The 24,759-nt window shown below is 42.4% G+C and overlaps 1 protein-coding gene across 5 annotated transcripts in view; it reads left to right on the forward strand.

Moving 5' to 3' along the window:
* LOC140736154 (protein phosphatase EYA1-like) overlaps positions 1-24,759 on the forward strand; it is a 279,757-nt gene that overhangs the window by 246,679 nt on the left and 8,319 nt on the right. For all 5 annotated transcript variants that reach the window (XM_073061988.1, XM_073061987.1, XM_073061991.1 and 2 more), the window contains 5 exons: positions 15,173-15,231; positions 15,348-15,508; positions 16,174-16,288; positions 20,600-20,721; positions 23,094-23,194. In XM_073061988.1, coding sequence (XP_072918089.1) covers positions 15,173-15,231; positions 15,348-15,508; positions 16,174-16,288; positions 20,600-20,721; positions 23,094-23,194 — 558 coding nt within the window. The remainder of the gene's footprint in view (positions 1-15,172; positions 15,232-15,347; positions 15,509-16,173; positions 16,289-20,599; positions 20,722-23,093; positions 23,195-24,759) is intronic.

A 24,759-nucleotide genomic window follows, 5' to 3' on the forward strand; every position in this document is an offset into this window, starting at 1 on the left:
TGGGTGGACGAGCTTCCCTGGGTTCTGCTTGGAATTCGTAGAGCGCCCAAAGAGGATCTGCACGCCTCGTCGGCCGAGTTGGTGTACGGCGCACCTCTGGCCATCCCAGGAGAGTTCATACCAGCCCCAAGGGGGCAAGAGGAAGAACCCGCAGCAGTCCTGGACAGGCTACGCGAAAGGCTCAGCATCCTGGCCCCCGTGCTGACTTCACAGCACGGATGGACCCCGACCCATGTACCCAAAGACCTGCAGGACTGTGTGTTTGTACGAAGGGGCGGACACCAGGCACCACTACAGCGGCCGTACGAGGGGCCGTTCAAGGTGATCAACAACAACGGGTCCACGTACGTTCTGGACATTGGGGGGAGAGAGGAGGTTTTCACGGTGGGCCAACTCAAACCAGCCCATGTGGACTTGGCGCAGCCGGTCGAGGTTCAGGCATCGTGGTGCAGAGGCAGACCTCCCAAACAGAGGCTGATCCAGACTGTGGACATTGGGGGGTGTATCGCCGGTTCTGGGGGGGGGGGGCGAGTTATGTGGCGACCCACTTTCTGCACAGGTGAACCAGCTCACAAGTAGCCAGCGCGCAGGGAGAGACTTTGATAATGCACCTCTGACGTCATTTCCGTCCGGGGAGGGCGGGCGCCAGGGATTAAATGCCAGCGCCGCGAAGTTTGAATAAATTAGTTTTGAAACGACTTACCGACTGCGTGTCGTCTCTAGCTCTGCATGTAGTACATCGCTACAGGCCTACCACTTATCCACTTGACTACTACTGACTGATTACTATAGACAGAACTTTAAAAAAAAAACAGAAAATGGTGGAAACATTCAGCAGGTTGGGCAACACCTGTGGAAAAAGAGAGTGACTATCGCAGATATCTCAGGTTCTGACAAAGGGCCTTTGACCTGAAACGTTAACTCTATTTCTCTTTCTGTGGGTGCTGGCTGATTTGCTGAGTGTTTTCTGAAATTGCTATTTTTTCTTTCAGATTGCTAATGACAAAAAGCCAAAACAGTGGATCAAAAGGAGTTGGGAGAGCTTTCCCAACCGTCAAGCAACCCAATGAAACAAAATCTGTTAATTTACTCTTTAGTGAAGAGTTATATATATGATAAACACTACATGGGTACTTCCTTTTCTGAAAAGGATTCCTTAGAAGTCATTGTAAATTTAGCAGGGGTCTTTGTGGAACTCCTGTGAGAATAACTAAACCTTATGCAGTATTCTGAAGGAAAAGTGCCTTATGTCGGATAGCTCATTTGAAAATTTAAAAGTTGTATCTAAGTAACTGTACTTTGCAACTTTGAGAAACAATGAAATATATTCCAGGATAGAAAACTAATTTTACAACTAATACTAGCATGTTGATATAGAGTCTTCTCAATCTGCTTTTATTTAAAGATACAGCACTTTAACAGGCTCTTTCAGTCCAACAAACCCATGCTGCCCTATTACACCCATGTGACCAATTAACCTACTGACCTGTACATCTTTGGGATATGGGAGAAAACCAGAGCACCTGGAGGAAACCCACACGGACATGGCGAGAAAGTAGTAGAAAGTACGGGCAGCAGTGGGAATTGAACCCCAGTCACTGACTCTGTAAACTGTTATACTAACTGCTGTACTACCGTGCTTAGAATACAAAGCCAGTTACCAACAGTTGGCACAACTTCTCAGTGATCAGGCCAAGTTTGAAGCAACTGCCAAAGAGAGGCAAACTATTTTAGAATCATACTTTCACTGGAAATCATGTTCAGCCATTAAGCAGGCACAGAACCCTGTGTACAGACTACAGACGTCACGTTTTAATAGTTGATACACTGATGCCAGTGAAGCAATTATAATGAGTTTAGTAAAGACACTTCTTGAGAAGAAATCTTTGTAATAAATCTTATTGAAAACAATTGAACTAAAGGAGGTGCCAGCTTCACTGTAATCAGAAGTGGAAAGAGTGAAATTTCAAGTTCTGGGTGTCAAAATCTCCCAGGATCTAAGCTGGGCCCAATATAATGATGCAGCTACAAAGAAGGCATGATCTCGGCTATATTTCATTCAGAGTTTGAGAAGATTTGGTATGTCACCAAAAACATTCTCAAATTTCTACAGATGTACTACGGAGAGCAGTCTGACTAGCTGCGTCACCACCTGGTATGGTGGCGGGGAGTGGGGGAAGATACTTTACAGGACCGAAGTAAGCTGCAGAGAGTTGTAAACTTAAGTCAGCTCCATCATGGGCACTAATCTCTGTAGTATCCAAAACATCTTCAAGGACCGATGCCTCAAAAAGGCAGTGTCCAGCATTAAGGACTTCATCACCTTGTTCTCATTTCTACCATCAAGAAGGAGTACAGAAGTGTGAAAGCACACACTCAGTGATTCAGGAACAGCTCCTTCCCCTCTGCCGTCTGATTTCTGAATGGACATTGAACCCATGAACACAGCCTGACTACTTTTTTATTTCTATTTTTGCACTACTTATTTAATTCAATTGTATATACACACACACACATGTTTACTGTAATTCAGTTTTCTTCTCTATTACTATATATCATATTAAGTCAACAAATTTCACAACATATGCTGGTGATATTAAAACTGATTCTGATTCTGATTCTAATAGAACACAACAAAAGAAACAGAATTGGTATTTCTGGACTCAAGCACGTCCTTTCCTCATTCTTAGAAAGTGATTAGTACTCTTAAAGGGGTGGATGGCCTTGTGCAGTGGACGTCATGTTTGAGGGCTGATTACTGCAAAGTGAGATATTGAAACCAAACAAGATTCACATGAGAATGACTGCTTTATATACCTTGGTTCTGAAGAGAATTAAGATCAAGTCAAGTCAAGTCACTTTTATTGTCATTTCGACCATAACTATACAGTACATAGTAAAAATGAGACAATGTTTTTCAGGACCATTGTGTTACATGACACAGTACAAAATCTAGACTGAACTACGTAAAATAAAAAACAACACAGAAAAAGCTACACTGGACTACAGACCTACCCAGGACTGCATAAAGTGCACAAAAACAGTGCAGGCATTACAATAAATAATAAACAGGACAATAGGGCAAGGTGTCAGTCCAGGCTTCGGGTATTGAGGAGTCTGATAGCTTGAGGGAAGAAACTGTTACATAGTCTGGTCGTGAGAGCCAGAACGCTTCGGAGCCTTTTCCCAGACGGCAGAAGGGAGAAGAGATTGTATGAGGGGTGCATGGGATTCTTCATAATGCTGTTTACTTTGTGGATGCAGTGTGTAGTGTAAATGTCCGTGATGGCGGGAAGAGAGACCCCGATGATCTTCTCAGCTGACCTCACTATCCGCTGCAGGGTCTTGCGATCCGAGATGGTGCAATTTCCGAACCAGGCAGTGATGCAGCTGCTCAGGATGCTCTCAATACAACCCCTGTAGAATGTGATGAGGATGGGGGGTGGGAGATGGACTTTCCTCAGCCTTCGCAGAAAGTAGAGATGTGGGGTGGGAGAGGGTAGGAGTTTTGTGAACAAGGAAGATAAGGACTGGGAGGAAGACATGAATAAGTAGTGGGTTGGCAGCCATTGCTCAACATTGCGGTTAGGGTGAATGTCAGCCAGGAATATTGTGGTAAGACCATTACTGGGGTAACGGGCATATGGGGAGGGTAAAGTTTGCTGGTATTCTGGGAGGATTCAGATGGCTGACATCCAGTTGGGTTAGGGGATGGTTGTTGGTGGAATAGATGACCACTCTCCGCTGAACATTGATGGCTCCTCCATTGAGATTGTTAAGAGCACCAAATTTCTTGGTGTTCACCTGGCAGAGGATCTCACCTGGTCCCTCAACACCTGCTCCATAGCCAAGAAAGCCCAGCAGCATCTCTACTTTCTGTGAAGGCTGAGGAAAGTCCATCTCCCACCCCCATCCTCATCACATTCTACAGGGGTTGTATTGAGAGCATCCTGAGCAGCTGCATCACTGCCTGGTTCGGGAATTACACTGTCTCGGATCACAAGACCCTGCAACGGTTAATGAGGTCAACTGAGGAGATCATCAGGGTCTCTCTTCCCACCATTACAGACATTTACACCACATGCTGCACCTGCAAAGCAAACAGCATTGTGAAGGACCCCTCACACAAACTCTTCTCCCTCCTGCCATCTGGCAAAAGCTACCAAAGCATTTGGGCTCTCACGATCAGACTGTGCAACAGTTTCTTCCCCCAAGCCATCAGACTCCTCAATACCCAGAGTCTAGACTGACATCTACATTATTTATTATATTGAAATTTGTCCTCTACTGTGCCTATTGTCTGGTTTATTAATTATTTATTTCTTAATTAATTACTGTACTGCCCTGCACTGTTTTGTGCACTTTATGCAGTCCTGTGTAGGTCTGTAGTCTAGTGTAGTTTTTGTGTTGTTTTTATGTAGTCTAGTGTAGCCTTTAGTTGTCTCACATAGTCTAGTGCAGTTTTGTGTTGTTTCATGTAGCGCCATGGTCCTGGAGGAACGTTGTTTCATTTTTACTGTGTACTGTACCAGCAGTTTATGGTCGAAATGACAATAAACTTGAACTTGACTTGACTTGACTTGAGATGGCATTTGGTGAAGCATCAGATTGACGATTGGTAGACTGTGGGGGTAGTGATGCTGAATGGCAGATCAGTTGGTGGGATGAGTGGACAAAATTCACAATGTGGAGATAAGGGGGTTAAATCGGATGGAGAGGTTTGCAGAGGGTCTAATGGAAAGACGTAGTGATGTCTGGCTCTATTCATTATACACTTGAAAATGCTTTATTGTATTTCATTAATGTAACTATTTTAGTTCTGGTGTCATATGTTTTTGTATCTGTAAAGGAACATGATGGAAAGTCCAGGACACAAAAGGTTCTGCAGATGCTGGAAATCTCGAGCAACTCACACAAAGTGCTGGAGGAACTTAGAGGTCAGGCAGCATCTATGGAAGGGAATAAACAGCCGACATTTCGGGCCGTCTTCAGATGAACATGGAATAGCGGGAAGGAGGCGGGGACTCAGAGAGAGGTGATAGGCAGGTCCTGAAGGTGGGTGGGGGGGGGGTGTAGGAGAAGAGAAGGAGTAGGAGGGTAACCAGAATGAGGAATGGAAAGAGAGAAGAGGAGGGGAGAACAGAGGGGAGTGAAACATCAATTGCCTGTTCCCTCCATGGGTGCGGTCTGACCTGTTGAATTCCTCCAATATTTTCTGTATGTTGCTCATGGAAAGTCCATTCTATTGACCTGCCTAAATGATCCCTACTTTTGAATTTTTTTATATCCTTACCTGGAATGTCCATATGGGATCTTGCTGACTTCTTGTTACTAATTTAAATCCACTTTATGTAGAACATGGACATACAGCATGCGCTCATTCCCACAGAGACCTTATTGACCATCAGCCATCTATTTACACTAATTCTCCTCTAATCTCATTTGATTCTCCCCACATTCCCAGTGATTTCCCACACTAACACCCTCCCCGCCAGATCCAATCACCTACACATCAGGAGCCATTTACAGTGGCTAATGAATCTACCAGCCCATAGGTCTTTGGGATGTGGGAGGAACACGAGGGCACATGGAGGAAACCCACATGATCACAAAGAGAAGGTGTAAACTCCATGCGGACAGCATCAAATCCAGATCCTTGAAACTAGGAGACAGCAGTTCCAAAAGCTGTGTCACCACATCGCTTTGCTGCTTACTTGCTTTCTCTTTGCTTGAAGTGAACGAATTAGCTCTAATGACCTTGTGAACAGTGTGAAATTCATTAAGGTTCCAATAGACATAAATAACCTCAATGCAAACTTCAGTAGCCATTTTAGATATACTTTAACCGTGAACCCATAAATGCTCATGGCTTCAGGAATGCACTTCAATAACTGTCTGATACAAGATTTCTGTGGAGTGTATGCGTCCCTAAGGAAATTCTTCCGGAAAATGTGCAATGAATACCTACTGGGATGATTTCTGGGCTCCGATCCAAGAAATACATAGATTGAAAGGTTTTTTTTCAACAATGAAACAAGACTAAGGGATCGGAAGGGACATAGGGCAAGTGTTTAACTTGCTGAATCGTTCCAGTGTAAATTAACGAGTATTTTGTTCCTCCCATGGAACATAAAACCAGTGGACATGACCACATGAGCTGGAAGGAAAGGTCTAACAAGGAATTGGCCATAACTTTCTTTCTTCAGAGGATGAGGAAATGGGCAGACCCACTATCATAATCTTCAATAATTAAAAACACAGTGGGTTGCTATTCCTGACATTTGCTTTTAGAGACTGTGCATTCCCTGGGCACAAAACACAGGATATAGAGGAGGAGACCTATTTTGCAAAATGTCCAGCCCAAATCTTGCCTCCCACAAAAAGCATGGAAAGGAAAGAATTGGAGTGGGAGTTTTTAGAGAGCATTATTTGAAGAATGAGGTAAGTAATCCATCTTTTCGATGTTCATTTGGCTTATAAAAATTTACTTAGCTGGAGATGAGTGAATGTGTGCCATAAAAGGCAACTTTTTAAAGAAAAACGGTGTCTAAAAAGACATTGTCTACATGAACCTTAGCACGGCCCTTGACAAAGTCTTGCATAGTAGGCTATTATGGAATGAGGACTGTCTTAAAGCCAGGGTGAGCTACTGAATCGGATACAAAATTAGCCTGGTGAAAGGAGAGAGAGGGCTGTAGTGGACAGTTATTCGGGCTGGAGGCCTGTGACCAGTGGTATACCACAGGGACTAGTGCTCAGTCTTCTTCCTAGAGTAAATAAGTCTAAAACTAGAGGAGATAGATTTAAGGTGAGATGATAGAAAATGATTTGAAGGGCAGCTTTTTCACACAGAGGATAGTATGTAATTGGAACACGCTGACAGGAAAAGCTGTAGACACAGGTACCATTATAATACTTAAAAGACATTTAGATAAATTCAGATTCAATCATTTATCGCATATACAGGTACTTCAAAACATACAGCATTGTTTTCATTAACAACCAACATACCTAAGGATGTGCTGGGGGCAGCCTGTAAGTGTCACCACACATTCCGGTGCCCGTGTTGTATGCCCACAATGCTTGGCAAGGCAACACAGAGCACAATAGGTACATGGATAGATGTGATTGAGAGGGATATTGGACAAACACAGCAAATGGACAAGCTCAGATGGATTTCTTGGTTAGCTTGGATGAATTGGGTCCAAGGGCCTGTTTTCCTGCTCAATAACTCAATGATTCTATAATTCTATGATTCTATGAATGCCAAGGTAACAAACTCACAATTTGTTCAATATGTTAAAGAAGGAGGTAAAATATGAGACCTACACACAGATGTGCCATGTTAATGAATGCATTCTTAAAGAAAGTCTGGATGGCTACTATAAAGCACATTTATTTTGTTTGTTTATTAGTACTTGAGCATGCTGGAAAAACTCTCCATTTGAGTTGACTCTCAATAATGAGTCTCCACAGTGCATATGTTGATAGCTCTTCCATGTTTAGTAATGCAACAGCAATGAGTGATTTATATACCAATCAGGATTACATTGTAATTTCGGGCAAGGATATGGGAAAGTTGTGGCTCATGTAAGGTGTTGTGGAGATAATTCTGTTCCTATATTCACATTTCAATGGTCCAAGGACCATGGGGCTGAAGTGCACACCAAAATCGCACTGAGGAGTTGTTGCAGTCCATGGACACCTATGGGTGTGTGGCCGCACGGTAACTGAAATGCTCCCACGTATATAGCGTTTGCTGCCACGCAGCTGGAATTTTTCTTTTATATAATGTTTTATTGAAGTGCTGCGCAGTTTTCAGGCTGTGTAAAAATCTCCTGCTCAGAGCAATGCTTGGTTCTCACAGCTGTAAAAAAAATTAGAGGGAACGTTGCCTACTTAATTGGACTGGATGGTGATTGCCTGATTATTCTATTCGTTCTTGGATTGGAACTTTGCTCAGAATACGATGCATGCACGTTGTGGTAAAAGTAAAACCTGGGATTAGAATGGAACTTTGTGCCACAGGCTCAAGTACCTGGTGTGCTTCAGCTACAGATCACGGATCAGTTCTGAGTCAGAAGCCCGTGGATTCAAACCCTACTGCACATCACTGAGCATGTAGCCCTGGACTCAGTGCAGTACTGAAGGAATGCTCATTGTTGTTGCAGCAGTAGTCTTTTGGATAAAAACTTGACCAAGGCCCTGCTTGCCTTCCCAGCTGCCACTGCTTTGAACAGTTCTGACCAGTTCTCAGCTCTCACTCAGGTTTACTGGAAGAGATGTGTCTTGTGTTGGGTGTGATTGATGGGATTGTGTTTAAACCTTGCCCCCCCCCCCCCCCGAGTAACGCTGTTTTGTTTGGCTATATCCATGTATGGTTGAATGACAATTAAACTTGAACTTGAATTATCTGGTCATTATCACATGGTTTAGGTGAAGTTCCTGCGTTGCAATAGCACCAAAAGTGTAGTTGCTATTATAAGTACTTGTGGTGTGTATGCTATGCATAAAAGTACTTCACTGGTTGAAAAGCTCTTTGGGACATCCTGCAAAGGATGTGAAATGTGCGAAATAAATGCAAGTCTACCTTCTTGCCATTTAGGATTAAAATTTTGTAATTTCATATCTAGAGCCTTTATTTTGGAGGTACTGGTGGAAGCTGTCAAATATAGAAATGCTTAAACTTTGAAAACTAAACAACTTCAGAACAGTAGGGTACTTGATTCATTATTTTTACCCAACTATAAATCTAAAAAAAACATTTATGAAAAGCAGTGAAACCAAAATATTCACAGAGCACAGGTGGCCCACCTATTACATAGCCCAAAGACCACACACCATTCTAACATCATGTCGTTTGGTGTGATTTGGAAGTGTTGTTTGTTCTCAGAGCATCAGTCCACCTTTGTGAGAAGAAACACATAGACAGGCAATCAATCCTTCATGGATTTGGCCAAGGCTTGAACACGTTTGTTCCACAGAGCCAATGCACATCTAATGGTCTTAGCAGCATATGGGATTTTCTTTACCATGAAATGGTCGATGTACACCAGCTAGCATACATGCTTCACAGTGCAAGGTCTTGATCTAGTGGGAAGGGGTTTAAGATGTCTGCAGACTAGGGTCTGCTAGATGGACATTAGCCCTTGGACACAAGTGAATATGGGTCTTTCACCAGATATGTACTCATACTCTTTCTCTCTCCTTCTCTCTCTCTCTCACACACACACACACACACACACACACGCACACACACACACACACACACACACACACACACACACACACACGCACGCGCACGCACATGCGCACGTACACGCGCACGCACACACACACACACACACACATACACAAAAATGTCCATTTAGGAATCGGATGGCAGAGGGGAAGAAGCTCTTTCTGAATCATTGAGTGCCTGCCTTCACGCTTCTGTACTTCCTTCCTGATGGTAGCAATGAATACAAGTCATGACCTGGGTATTGGGGGGCAGGGTTTTTAATGATGGATGCCACCTTTTTGAGGCATCGATCCTTGAAGACGTCCTGGATACGATGGAGGCTAGTGCCCATGATGGAGCTGACCAAGTTTACAACTCTCTGCAGCTTATTTCGATCCTGTGCAGTAGCTCCCCCCACCCCCATACCAGATGGTAACGCAGACAGTTAGAAGGCTCTCCACTGTATATCTGTTGAAATTTTTGAGTGATCTTGGTGACATACCAAATTTTCTCAAACTCCTAATGAAATATACAAGTAACTTTTTTTCTCAATGCCTCCTCCTACTGATTTCCAGCATCTGCAGGATCTCTTGTGTCTCCAATTACATTTAGTCAGCTCAGATAGACAGACCACACCATTCATGTACCCAGCACCAGATTACCAAAGCAGATTCTTTGTTCTGAGCTCTCACATGGCAAGAGCTCACCGGCAGGACAAAGCAAATTATTTAAGGATGTTCTCAAAGCTTCTTTGAAAACGAGTAATATTCCCCACAGGCTGCTTGGAATCCCTGGCCTATAACACTCAAAATGGATGGTATTGAGAACTTTGTGTCCATGCACTGGGGACTGACATAAACCTCAAACAAACGGCGGAAGGCATGCATCATCTCCCAAACCACTCAGCATTTAGGGGCGAGTTCACCAATCCCACACTGAACTCATTAGCCTCCTCAGAACATACAGAGCTGGAATGGAAACAAGTTGTTCTTGATCCTGAGGGACTGACTCAGTAGAGGAAGATAATGGCCATGCACAATAAACATCAGTGTTTACCAATAGCATATAAAAGTGAATCAATACAGGAGGAAGTTTGATTTTGTTTTATAAGGAATGAAATAATTGACCCACACTGAATGGAGCAGTGAAAATTCCCCTGTGTTCTGAAAAGGTAGAGTGATACAAAAGCTCTTGTGTGGGTACCAGTAGCACAATGGTTAATTTACTGGGCTGATATTATTGCCTATTGGTTTGGAAAAAGGAGTTCAAATCCCACCATGATTGCTGGGGAATTTAAATCCAGCTAATTAAATAAACCTGGAATAAAATGCTAGTGATGGCAACTGTGAAACTACTGTTATGATTTTTAAAAACATCTGGTTCACTAATGCCCTTCAAGGAATGAAACCAGCTGTTCTTCCTCATTCTGACTGATACTATTGCCCAGACACAGCAATGATATTGATTTTGAAATGGCCTCATATATAGTTCCAGGGATAATTAGAGATGGGCAATAAATGTTGACCAAATTGGAACAAATAAAAAAAAAATTCCACACATGAAAGCTAGTTGCTCTCTTAAGAAAGCTAGCAGCTTTTTGTCCAGAGCTATGTCAATGAAGATGGATAAGGGCTGCTCACAGAGGCCTTTTCCCACACATTCTCAAGTAGTCAAAACTGTTCAAAGTTTATGGAGACCCCTCAGAATCAGAATCAGCTTGAATAACAGTGGCATATGTTGTGAAATATATTATTTTGTGAAAGAAGTACATTGCAATGCATAATAAACTATGAATTACAATAAGAAATATATACACAAAAAATAAATTAAATAAGTAGTGCAAAAAGAGAACCAAAAAAAGTGAGGTAAAGTACGTGGGTTCATTGTCCGTTCAGAAATCTGATGATAGAGTGGAAGAAGCTGTTCCTAAAATGAGTGTGTGTCTTCAGGATCCTGTACCTCATCCTTTGTTATAGCAATGAGAAGAGGGCCTGTCTTGTGTGATCAGAGTTCTTAATGACGGATGGCAGCTTTTTGAAGCAATGCCTTTTGAAGATGTCCTCGATGCTGGGGAGGCTGGTGCCCATGATGGAGCTGGCTGAGTTTGCAATTTTATGCAGCTTTTTCTGATTCTGTGCTGTGGCTCATCCATACCAGACGGTGATACAACCAGTTAGAATGCTCTCCACGGTACATCTGTAGAAATTTGTGAGAGTCATTGGTGACATACCAAGTCTCATCAAGCTCCTAATGAAATATAGCCACTGTCTTACCTTCTTTGTAATTGCATCAGTTATGTTGGACCCAGGATAGAACTTCAAAGATGTTGACACCCCAGGAACTTGAAACTGCTGGTTAGACTACATTGAATTGATTGCCAATGATCGAGAGGACAATTTACCTGAAAAGACATTGAAAATGGTTGGGCATGCAACAGGACTTCTTTGTTTCAGGTCCTTAATAAGCATCTAGTCTTGTGGCTTTTATATTTAAAGGCTCGACTCCAAGTGCTTGAAATCAATACTACTATGGTGGGTTGATGTTGACTGACACCAGTCCACCACCATCAAGGACATACACTCAGTGGCCACTTTATTAGGTACATCTGTACCCCTGCTCGTTAATGCAAATATCTAATCAGCCAATCATGTGGCAGCAACTCAATGCATAAAAACATGCAGACATGGTCAAGAGGCTCAGTTGTTGTTCAGACCAAACATCAGAATGGGGAAGAAATGTGATCTAAGTGACTTTGAGTGTGGAATGATTGTTGGTGCCAGATGGGCTGATTTGAGTATCTCAGAAACTGCTAATTTCCTGGGATTTTCACGTACAACGATCTCTAGAGTTTACAGAGAATGGTACAAAATCAAAAAAAATAACAGTCAGTTCTGTGGGTCTTGTTAATGATGGTGCTCAGTAGAGAATGACCAGGCTGGTTCAAGCTGACAGGAAGGCGACAGTAACTCAAATAACCACGTTATAACAGTGGTGTGGAGAAGAGCACACATGTCGAACATGTGGATGGGCTACAGCAGTAGAAGACCACACTGGATTCCACTCCTGTACCCAATAAAGTGGCACCTGGTTATATATGTAGACATGTGATGAGAAAAAGCCATCAATATCATGAAGGCTCCCACCCACCCAGCTTATGGACTGTTTATCCCACTCACATCGGGGAAGAGGCTACATTGCATCCACAGCAAGACGGCCAGACACAAAAACAGTCTCGTCGCCCAAGCTGGCAGGTTTTTCAACACCTCCACCCATTAATCCAATCCCCCCACCATCACTACATACACATGACCTGGCATTATCTTGTGGACATACAATCACTCTATGTACTCGCCATACTTGTACATTATGTTTTATAGGACTGTTTTTATATTTATATCCAGAGTAACAATTCGCTTTGTTCTTCTTTACACTCATGTACTGAAGAATGAAAAGAAGCAATATTGAATCTTGAATTTTCAATTTTGAACTAGGATCCATTGAAATGTCTTGCAACATAGACCCAACTGTTATCGTTGGGCAGGTTGGGTACTATTTGAATTTCACAATCCCGGTGTTCAGAAAACTAGCAAGCTTTAAGGTAGTCATTAATGTATAAGTTTCGATTTCACTGAGTTTTCACTAACACTATTAACTGATGTGAACTCTTGTCATAATTTGATTTATAATAAAGATGGCTGCAGTTATTTTACAAGCATGTGCAAAAGGTCACATCCTTGCTTCTGAAGGTATCAGGTTTAGGGTAAGCTACAGAGTTATTTAAAAAAAAATGCTGAGGGTTTATGGGACATGGTGGCTCAGTGTGTTAGAGGACTCTCTTTCACCTTTGGGACCTGTGTTTGATTGCAGCCCAGACTGAAAGGATTAAAGTTTCCTCTCTGCCCTCTATAAAGATCTCACAGAAAATGAGTTCCAGCCTGTCAAAGAGGTTCTAGTACAGCACAGACTTATCCCTACCTGCCACTAAAGTGGAAGCCTGAAACAGGGAAGAGGCTTGAGAAGTGAATCTCCAAAGTTGGAATCAAGACAAAAGCAGAACAGAAGCTTTACTGTACCTATCAGTAACAGAGTACGTGATCAGGGAGTGGTTGATGCAGACTCACTGTGTAAATACTTGCCTTTCCTGAGCACTGGCATGCTATTAAGACAAGATCCAACAAATAAAATAGGTTGTCAGGGTGGTAGGTTCTGGAAGAGAATACCGAGCGCATTTAACTTGGTAATATTATGTTTGGAAATAATTTACTATTTCTGAATTAAGAAAACAAGCTGGCACTCACAGGCACGCATTCCATTCCATTATTTATTTGTGTTATAATTCCACATCTCTCTCGCCTGGCCTCCCTCATGCAGTCTCTATAAACTGGGTTCCTTGAATTCTGGCTTCTCACTTATCCCTGATTTTAATTACCCCCACCTCCCCCCCCCCCCCACCCCGTCTTGACCTTCAGCTGTCAAAGCCCTAAAAGCTTTGAATTATATTGTTAAATATTGCTGCCTCTCAACATTTCTCTTCTCCTTTAAAAGACTGTGTTTGTGATTTTGTTTTAGTCACTCTTGTGACACTATGTCCTTTTAAGGGCACAGTCTCACTTTCAAGGACTCCACAACTCATGATTATTTATGTATTTTTTTCTGTATTTGCACAGTTTGTCTTCTTTTGCACATTGGTTGTTTGACTGTCTTTGTGCCTAGTTTTTCATTGATTCTATTGTATTTCTTTATTCTATTGTGAATGCCCGCAAGAAAATGAATCTCAGGGTAGTATATGGTGACAATATGATACATTTTGATAATAAATTTACCTTGAACTTTCTTTTTGGTTGCTTACATTCTCATTAAGCATCTTGGGATGTTTTGTTACATTAAAGATCCTCCGTAACTGGAGGTTATTGGCTGGTGGATGGTGTAATGGCATCCACACCGGACTTCCAGGCCAGTGGTCCTGCGTTTGAATCGGGCCAGCTCGTTGCACACTCTCCATCAGCGCTGGGTTGAGCCTTGAGCTAGCAACATGGCCTCGTTAAAAACAGACAAATGCTAAAGAAATGACAAGATTGCCGCCCGAAGGTGAGGAGAGGGAAAAGAATAACTGGAAGTTATCATTGTTCTGTTGTTTCCTTTTCCCACTATTAATCTCCCAAAATAGGACAAGTATCCGGTTTAGGCAATGCATTGAGACAGAACAGGAACGTTCCTTTCAATCTTCTTGCTTGCTGCTCACATTGGTTCACCTGCTAAAATCAGCTCAAATTAGCAAATCCACCACTGCCCACATATTTATTTTACAGAAAGCGCTCCTGTCAAAACCATTCTACATTTTCTAACTTTTCAGGATGAAAGTCAAGCCAGTGGCTTAACCCCCTTGCTGCTGAATGAAGCTCATTTGAGATTGACAATCGGCTGGCTATGCTTCTAACTATAACACACTTGCAAAGCTGGGGCAGACTGCCTCCAAGCTACTGAAATGGAATGGATGTTTCAGCTTTCAAAGCCTTTGCACGTTTACCACCAAATGAACATCTGCAAAAGGAATTTACTGTAACTTCTTCCGATAAAGTAGAAATACAGAGCCTGACAGAACCACTAAACGTTTCCTCATTAGCTGTATTTTCCAACAATATTCTTTTGTTCAGACTATGATCTTGCTCGTAGAATATTAAAAGCCAACATGGGTTTCAACTTTGACCTTGGTGCTTTGAGAGAACACCGTTAAGACAGAATGTAGATATTGGTCAGAGGCTGAAGGTTAAAATCATTTTTCTGGAGTTCAATATAATCTTCCGATTCCATTTTCTTATCCCCCAATTGTTTCAGGAAACAATTTTTTTCCATGGGAAAGTGCCTCACTGCAGAAAACTCGGTGACAAGAATAATCAGTGTGCTGCAGTTTACTTAAACTCTGGAGTTTTTGTTTTGATTATATTTCTGCAGGAGTGTGACCAGGTCCACATTGATGATGTGTCTTCAGATGACAATGGGCAGGATCTGAGGTGAGCTTGTACTGAAAGTAAATCCCGCACGAGCTGCATAATTCTCCAGTGTTTTGGCTGTGTATTAATTAATGGAACTAATGCCACTAACAGCCTTCCTCTCTCCTCCCACACAGCACATATAACTTTGCAACAGATGGTTTCCAAACAGCCGCAGTTGGTGGAAGCCTTTGCATAGGCTCTGGAGTGCACGGGGGTGTAGACTGGATGAGGAAATTGGCATTCCGCTACCGTCGAGTAAAAGAAATGTACAACACTTACAAGAACAATGTTGGGGGCAAGTATCTACAACTTGATGCTGAAGGAAAACTTTCGTATCAATAGATCATGCTATGCACAGGCCATGATATGTCACAATATAACAACTCCACTGTAAAAGTTTCAGATAAAATCCCTTTGTCTGACAAATCTAATATCCAAGATACAAAATGCTTCTCGTCAGAATCAGAAGCAATCAGGTTTATTTTCACTGACAAGATATAAAAATTGCTATAGGTTAAAAAAAAGTAGATAGTGCATAAGACAGATAATGAGGTAGTTTTCATGGACCATTGACAGATCTGATGGCAGGGGGAAGAAGCCGTTCTTAAAACATTGAATCTAAGTCTTCAGGCTCCTGTACATCCTCCCCTTTGTCAGCCTCAAAGAAGAAATTGCTCTCAAAAGCGAAGAGCAGAATGCAGAAAAAAGCAAACTCCACAGGTTATAATAGAGGACCATGTCATCGTTAGTTAAGTCAATAAATCATCCATTATATTGGAGGAGTTTAGTAAATGCAGTAATTTGTCACTATTTTTACTGGTGAATTTGTATCTGGCCTCAGATAAAGGATGGCCAAACACCTGACAGTTATACTTTGCGTATTGTTTTCCTGGCTAATCTTGGCTACAGAACTATGCAGCAGCAATGTGCATTAAGACTTGGTTCTGCGTCACTGCACAGGTTTAATCGGGACGCCCAAGAGAGAAGGGTGGCTGCAACTGAGGGCAGACATGGAGGCTCTGACTGACCTGTGGCTGACACACGCACTGAAAGCACTCAGTCTAATTAACTCTAGGTAAGCCTCCTGTGATTTTCTGGCCCGTTTTCATCCAGCTGTGTTGACAAGCTTGGGAAGGGGAATGGGTGAAAGACATATACTGGAGAGGGTGTAGTGGAGATTCACCAGGATATTGCCTGGAATGGAAAATTTACATCATGATGGGACTGACTCAGAAGAGGACACTAATCTCCATAAACAGTATTGTTTGCCAATAGCATGTAAAAGTGAATCGATGAGATGTTATGTTTCGGCTGTAAAAGCCATTAATGAGACTACAGTTGGAATGTCACATTCGGTTTTGGTCACCCTGCCCTAGGAAAAATGCTATTAAGCTGTAGAGAGTGCAGAGGATGTTACTGAGTGACTGAGTTATGGAGAGAGGATGGGACTTTTTTATTGCAGCATGGGAGAATGGGTAGTGATTTTATAAAGGCACATAAGATCATGAGGGGCATAGATAAGGTTAATGGACAATCTTTTTTCCAGGGCAAAAGAGCTAGAGGGCATGGGTGTAAAGTGCAAAGGGAAAGATTGAACAGGAACTGGAGGGACATTTTCACACACTATCTGGAATGAATGGGTGGTGGGATAGAGATATGTCTCCACCAAAGGAGGTGTAAGGCACTCCTTCCCTCCACTAATCTGCAGTTCAGCCTTGGGTAAGGTGTAGCACCTGCTTAACCCCGCCGATCAGGGTCATCTGAAGCCACGTGGTGAATGGTTGTATGAGCAGCTGGTGCATACCACAAGTCCAGGTTATGCAACCGCTGACGCAAGGCAATCTCTAAAGAGTATTGAAAATAGCTGTGGTCACCCATCGTGCAAAGACACTGCCCAGAAAAAGGCAATGGCAAACCACCTCTGTAGGAGAATTTGCCAAGAACAACCATGGTCATGGATAGACCATGACTGCCCACGTCATACAACACAGCACAGAATGATGATGATGTTGTGGAATGAAATGCCCGGGGAAGTGGCTGAACATTTAAAACATTCAAGTGAGAAGATTCCTAGGATTTTCAAAAGGATTTTTGTGTTCTCACTGGCAACAGGCGAGGCCGCAGAGGACTGGAAAGTAGCGAATGTTGTGCTAGTATTCAATAAGGGAATTAGGAATAGTCCAGGTAATTATAAGCCAGGGAGGCTCTTGTTGGTGGTAAGGATTCTACTGGAGAGGATACTGAGGCATAGGATTTATGGACATTTGGAAAGGCGTGGCCTGCTTAAGGGAAGCCAGCATAGTTTCATACAGGGTTGATTATGCCTTACAAACTTGATTGAGTTTTTTGAGGAGGAGGCAAAGTTGCTTGATGAGGATAAAACCATGGATGTTACCTACATGCAAGGCATTTGATGAGGTCCCTCAGTGTTATTTTATTCAGAAGGTGAGGATGCATGGGATCCAAGGTGAATTGCTTCTCTGGAATTGAAACTGGCTTGTCCACAGAAGACAGAGGGAAAGGGTGAAAAGCCGTTATGCTGGCTGGTGGTCTGGGACCAGTGTTGTTTCACAAGAGTCAATGCTGGGAACTCTGTTGTTTGGGATATATATCAGTGATGGATGGATTATCAAACCTGCAGATGACACCAAGTCACGTAGAGCTGTGGACAGTGTAAAAGACGATTGAAGGAAACAGAGGGATAAAGATTAGTTATGGATATGGGCAGGGAAGTGGTAGATAGAGCTTAATATGGGCAAATGTGATGCACTTTAGGAGGTTAAATGAAAGGAGGAATTATACAGTTAACGGTGGGCCCCTTAGTACCATTGAGGTAAAATGGGATCTTTGGGTCTAAGGTCATAGTTCACTGAATGTGGCTCCGTTGGTAGATAAGGTGGTAAAGTAGGCATTTGGACTCCTTTCATCATTGGTAGGGGTGTTGAGTCATGCTGCAGCTGTATAAAACTTTAGTCAAGCAACACACACAAAATGCTGGAGGAACTCAGCAGGCCAGGAAGCATCCAAGGAAAAGAGTACAGTCGACGTTTCGGGACGAGACCCTTCATCAAGTGACACTTTACCAGTCTTGATGAATGATCTCCCCCTGAAACATCGACTATGCTCTTTTCCATAGATGCTGCCTGGCCTGCTGAGTTCCTCCAGCATTTTGTGTGTGTTGCCTGGATTTCCAGCATCTACAGATTTTCACAAAATGCTGGTGGAACGCAGCAGGCCAGGCAGCATCTATAGGAAGAAGCAATGTCAACGTTTCAGGCCGCGACCCTTCGTCAGGACTAACTGAAATAAAAAGAGAGTAAGAAATTTGAAAGTAGGAGGGGGAAGGGGAAATCCAAAATGATAGGAGAAGACCGGAGGGGGTGGGGTGAAGCCAAGAGCTGGAAAGGTGATTGACAAAAGGGATAAGAGCTAGAGAAGGGAAAGGATCATGGGACGGGAGGCCTAGGGAGAAAGAACGGGGGAGGGGAGCACCAGAGGGAGATGGAGAACAGGCAAAGAGTGATGGGCAGAGAGAGAGAACTTCCCTTAATGCCCCTCCACCCCCCTCTTACCCCATCCCTGATTTATTTATTTCCCCCCCTTTTTTTCCTCTCTCTCTGCCTATCACTCTTTCCCTGTTCTCCATCTCCCTCTGGTGCCCCGTTCTTTTTCCCTAGGCCTCCCGTCCCATGATCCTTTACCTTCTCTAGCTCTTATCCCTTTTGTCAATCACCTTTCCAGCTCTTGGCTTCACCCAACCCCCTCCAGTCTTCTCCTATCATTTCAGATTTCCCCTTCCCCCTCCTACTTTCAAATCTCTTACTATCTTTTATTTCAGTTAGTCCTGACGAAGGGTCTCGGCCCAAAATGTCGACATTGCTTCTTCCTATAGATGCTGCCTGGCCTGCTGCATTCCACCAGCATTTTGTGTGTATTGCTTGAATTTCCAGCATCTGCAGATTTCCTCCTGTCTACAGATTTTCTCTTGTTTCTGATAAAACTTTAATCAGACTATACTTGAAGTATCGCGTGCAATTCTGTTCACCCCCGTTTTAAGAATGGGATGTGCTGAAAAGATGTAGAAGGAATTTACCAGGAAGTTGCCTGGATTAGAGGGTAAAGAACAGGTTGAACAAACTTGGGTTGTTCTCAGAACAATGGAGGCTGAGGGGAGAGCTGACTGAGGGTTTTTGTTTAAATTATGAGAGGCATAGATAGGGTAGACAGTCAGAGCCTGTTTCCCATGGTAGAAATATCGAACATCAGACCACATGTTTTCAATATTAGACGGGGCGGGGGGTGTTTAAAGGTGATGTGAGGGGCAACTTTTTTTATGCAGAGTGTGATAGGTGCCTGGAATGTGTTACCAGGAATAGAGGGGGAATCAGGCAGTTTGGAAGAGATCAAGAGACTTTTAGATAGAAGGAAATGGAGGGATATGGATGATCAATAGAGAGAACATTTACTGTCAAATCAGCATCAAAATCAGCACAACGTTGTGGCCTGTCCAGTTCCGTGTCATTCTATGTTCTAAAGTATATGGATAGGAAAGGTTCAGAGGGATATGGGCCAAATGGGACTGGGAATCTTGGATGGCATGGACCACTTGGATTGAAGGAGCCATTTCTGCGCTGTATTTCTCTATGACTGGACTGTGGTAGCTCCTTGCAGTAAAACAACCTGCCAGAATTCACTATAAAGAATCAAAGTTCAAGTTCAAAATAAATTTATTATCCAAGCATATGTTACCCATCAAATATTGAAAGACATAGATAAGTCTGGATGTGGAGAGGATGTCAGCTGTGGTGGGGAAGTCTAGGACCAGAGGGCACAGCTTCAGAATAGAAAGATGTCCCTTTAGAACAGAAATCAGGAGGAATTTCTTCAGCCAGTGGGTGGTGAATCTGTGGAATTCATTGCCATAGACAGCTGGGGAGGCCAAGACAATGGGTATATTAAAAGCCAAGGTTGAAAGGTTCTTAATTAGTAAGGTATCAAAGGTCATGGGTAGAAGACAAGAGAATCAAGTTGAATGGGAGTCATGTCATCAGTCATGTCATAAATCAGTCATGATGGAATGATGGAGCAGGCTCAGAAGGCCAACCAGCATAACTCTGCTTCTCTGTCTTATCGTCTGCTCTCTTGAGATTCATTTTTTTTTGCAGGCAATTACAGGAAAAAAAATGAGAATGTAGCGCAACTGGCATTCAAACAATGCTCAAGAGAGACCAGACCTCTTGTTTTCTCAGAGAATGTTTATAAAAATTAATTGCTTTCAAGATGAATGGCGCATTGTCTTGGTGTGATAAAGTCTTACTTAATGAAACCCTGAGGCATTGTGTAGCTCTGCTCTAGAATATTTTGAGTCAATTGATTTATTTTGCAGATCAAATTGTGTGAATATTCTAGTTACAACAACACAACTGATACCTGCCCTATCGAAGGTATTATTGTACGGACTGGGTACCGTCTTCCCTATAGAGAATATCTACAGCGCTACCAAAACAGGTAAGCACATTGGAATGTTAACGACTCTTGCAAACCTATTTTTATTCTAAATTATACATAATAATTGGCTTGTGTGAAAATAATGCCCAGACAAAGGCAGAGCCTGAATTCAGCAAACACTAAATTTGCTCATTGTTGACTTTAGAATCCCTGTGAATGACACTAATAGATAAGTAGACGAAATGCAAACAATTAAGGCAGGCTACTATGAATTGAATGTAGATGATTAGCCAACGTATTTGGCCCACGAACAAGAAAGTGTCAGTGCAGCTTGGTTGCTCTGTGATCATGCCTAATGCCATTGTGAAAACTCTCACCTCAGCTGTGGAAAGAACATGAAAAAACATCTTCACTCAGTTTGGAGGAACATCACTGTGGTTGTCTAATGCACACAGAATGCTGGATGATCTTGACAGATCAGTCAGCATTTAAGGAAGGGAACAGTCAATGTTTTAGACTGAGACTCTTCATCAGGATTGGAAAGGAAGGAGACGGTAGCCAAAAGAAGCAGGGGAGGGGAAGGAGAACAAGCCGGCTGGTGATAGGTGAGACCAGATGAGGGGGAAGGTGAGTGGGCGTGGAGGGGGAGGGTGAAGTAAGAAGCTAGGAGGGGATAGGTGGAAGAAGTAAAGGGCTGAAGAGGAAGGAATTTAATGGGAGAGAACAGTGGACCATGGAATATAGGGAAAGAGGTGAGGAACCAGAGGGAAGTGATGGATAGAGGTCATGAGGGTGAGGAGGAGGTGAAGGTACAAATTTAGAGGTGTACAAGATGATAACAGGCACAAAGTGAGTAGATATCCAGAGACTTTCTTCTAGGGGAAAATGGCTAATACAATGGGGCATCTTTTTAAAAGTTATTGGAGTAAAGTATGGGGAGGATGTCTAAAGTAGTGTTTTACACATAGAGTGATGGGTGCGTGGAACATGCTGCCAGGGGTAATGGTAGAAGCAGATAATGTTTTAAGACATAAGAGCAGAATTATGCTATTCAGCCCATTGAGCCTGCTCCACCATTCCATTATGGCTGATTTATTATCCCTCTCAATCCCATTTTCCTGACTTCTTCCCATAACCTTTGATGTCCTTACAAATCAAGAAGTTACCAATGTTTACTGTAAATATACCCAATGACTTCACCTCCTCAGCTATCAGTGGCAATGAATTCAACAGATTCACCACCTTCTGACTAAAGAAATTCCTCCTCAACTCTGTTATAAATGGACATCCTTTTATTCTGTGGCTGTGCCCTCTTGTCCTAGACTCCCCCACCATAGGAAACATTCTTTCCAGATCCACTCTATCTAGGTATTTCAGTATTCGATGGATTTTAATGAGATTGCCTCCCTCCCCCCACCCCACTTCCTTCTTCTATACTCCAGCAAGTACAGGCACAGAGTCAACAAACACTCTTCCTATGTTAGCCCTTTCATTTCCGTAATTATTTTCATGAACCTACTCTGGACCCTCTCCAATGCCAACATACCTTTTCTTAGATAAGGGGCCCAAGGCTGCTCACAGTACTCCAAATGTAGTCTAGCCAATGCATTATAAAGCCTTAGCATTATATCCGTGCTTTTATATTTTTGTGCTGTCAACATGAATGCGATCATTGCATTTGCTGCCCAATCAACTTGCAACTTAACTTTTAGGAAATCCTGCACAAGGACTCCCAAGTCTATTTGCAACTCCTTTTTCTGAATTCTCTCCCTATTTTGCAAATAATCTACACCTTTATTCCTTCTACCAAAGTACATGACAATACACCTCCCAACATTATATTTCATCTGCCACTTCCTTGCACTCTCTCCTAATCTGTCTGAGTCCTTCTGCAGACTCCCTACTTTCTCAACGATACCTGCTTTTCCACCTATCTTCATATTGTCCTTAAACTTGGCCACAAAGCCATCGATTCCATCATCTAAATCATCGACACACATATAACGTGGGAAGAAGCAGTCCCAACACCAACCCTACAGAACACCAGATACAGTAATGATATTTACAAAACTCTTAGACAGGAACATGGATGATAGAAAAATGGAGGGCTATGTATGAGGGAAGGGTTAGATTAATATCAGAATAGGTATAAAGGTCGGCACAACACTGTTGGCCAAATTGCCTTTTACTGTACTGTAATGTTCTATGTTCTACGTAAGGGGTAGGAGGATAACCTGAATGGGGAGTGGAAAAAGAGAGAAGGAGTAGTGTGGCGGGGTGTGGGATGGGAGACAGAGGGCAGTAAAACTTTAACTGTTTATTCCCTTCCATAAATGCAACCTTAACTGAGTTCCTCCAGCACTTAGAATGTGTTGCTCCGGATTCCCAGCATCTGCAAAATCTCTTGTGTCTATAATGTTGTTTGTTTTTAGGGAAGGAAAGCTGTTTTGAAAGAATAGTTCAAAGGTTTGGAAGGAAGGCAGTCTACATTGTGGTGGGGGATGGTGTTGAAGAAGAACAAGCAGCAAAAAAGGTACGTCTGTAATGTTGAACCGTATCACTTTCCAAATAGAATAAATCTATTAGTTATCAATTATTAATTAGAATAAATCTATTAGTTATCAGCTATTAATTATTACATCAAGGATTTGAGAGTGCATTCGTAATTAGAACCAGATTTATTATCACAGACTTTGATTACTTGATGTTTTTGTGGCATTAGTAAGGTGCAAAGACATAAAATTTATTATAAATTACTAAGTTAAACAAATAGTGGAATAAAGAGGAATGGTGAGGTAGTGTTCTTGGATTGATGGGCCATTCAGAAATCGGATGTCAGAGGGGAAGGAGCTGTTTCTGAATCACTATGTCTTCAGGCTCCTGTACCTCCTCCCCAGTGTTAGTAATGAGAAAAGGTCATGACCCAGATGATGAGAGTCCTTAGTGACAGATGCAAGCTTATTGCTTCTTGAAGATGTCCTCGATGATGGGTAGGGGCTGGCTGAGTCTATAAAACTCTGCAGCTCCTTGCAGAAATGCTGTTCCCCATATTCCAAATGGTCTCTATGCATTTTCTATCGAACACCTACTCACCCTAAACTGGGAAATAATCAATCCAATCCTGGTGGTTTCAGTTCTGCTTTGGGGAAGATTATTATTTACAGGCTTCTGGAGAATTAAATGCAAGATAGCTTTGGCCCCTTCCTTCCTGTTCAATTACATTATCAGACAGCTATTTAATTTGGTGTTTGACAATTTTTTCCACAAATGACAGGAATGTTGTTTAAATTCTATCACTATTGTAGGACTCCAGCAGCAGGTGCAGAAATAAACAGGTCACGTAAGATACCAGTGGTAGAAAGTATTGTATATGGGAATTATTGATTAATAAATGAACCTCCCAAGGCCCATCATGAAAAAACAGGACATCCCACCTTGCAAAAACTCATTTCAGGGAGGTAGCATTCCACCCCCCCCCCCCCCCCCCCCGGTCGACCTCTAAGGGTGTATGTAATACTTTGTTCAGTGATTTTGTCTAAATCTGTAAACCAAGTTAGGTTTATGCAGAAAATGTGACTTTAAAATATGTACTTATATTATATTATTTTATATTATATTATATTATATTATCATTGAGTCATTTTTTTATTCTATTACAACTTTAAGTAAGTCAACAAGGAGTTTGGCCTCATCACGTAGGACATCAATAGAGTAGCTCCTTAGCAGCTAGCCAGCTAGTTTAAATGACATTAGCTATGCTAATGAACGAATGACATCTGTTAAACTCACCTCAACATGTCCTTTACAGTCATTTAACCCACCATGGGCAATGGAAAAGTCACTGTTGCAAACAGTGCAGCGAGCAACACTGTCATTATTTTTGACCCCTATTAGGCAGGAGTACAATTTAGTGTAATCTGGGGTGAAGTACGTTTTATATTTTCTTCTTTTGAAACACTCTGCCATGGCGCTGCAGGACACTAAACTGAACGGATGGACAATGAGAGAGAGAGAGAGAGAGAGAGAGCGAGGGGTTGACTGTAAAGCCTGCCCACAGAGAAAACCAATGGATCTACTTAGCACAAAGAGAGACCAATC

The sequence above is a fragment of the Hemitrygon akajei genome, chromosome 11 (assembly GCF_048418815.1).
Source record: "Hemitrygon akajei chromosome 11, sHemAka1.3, whole genome shotgun sequence".
NCBI lineage: Eukaryota > Metazoa > Chordata > Chondrichthyes > Myliobatiformes > Dasyatidae > Hemitrygon > Hemitrygon akajei.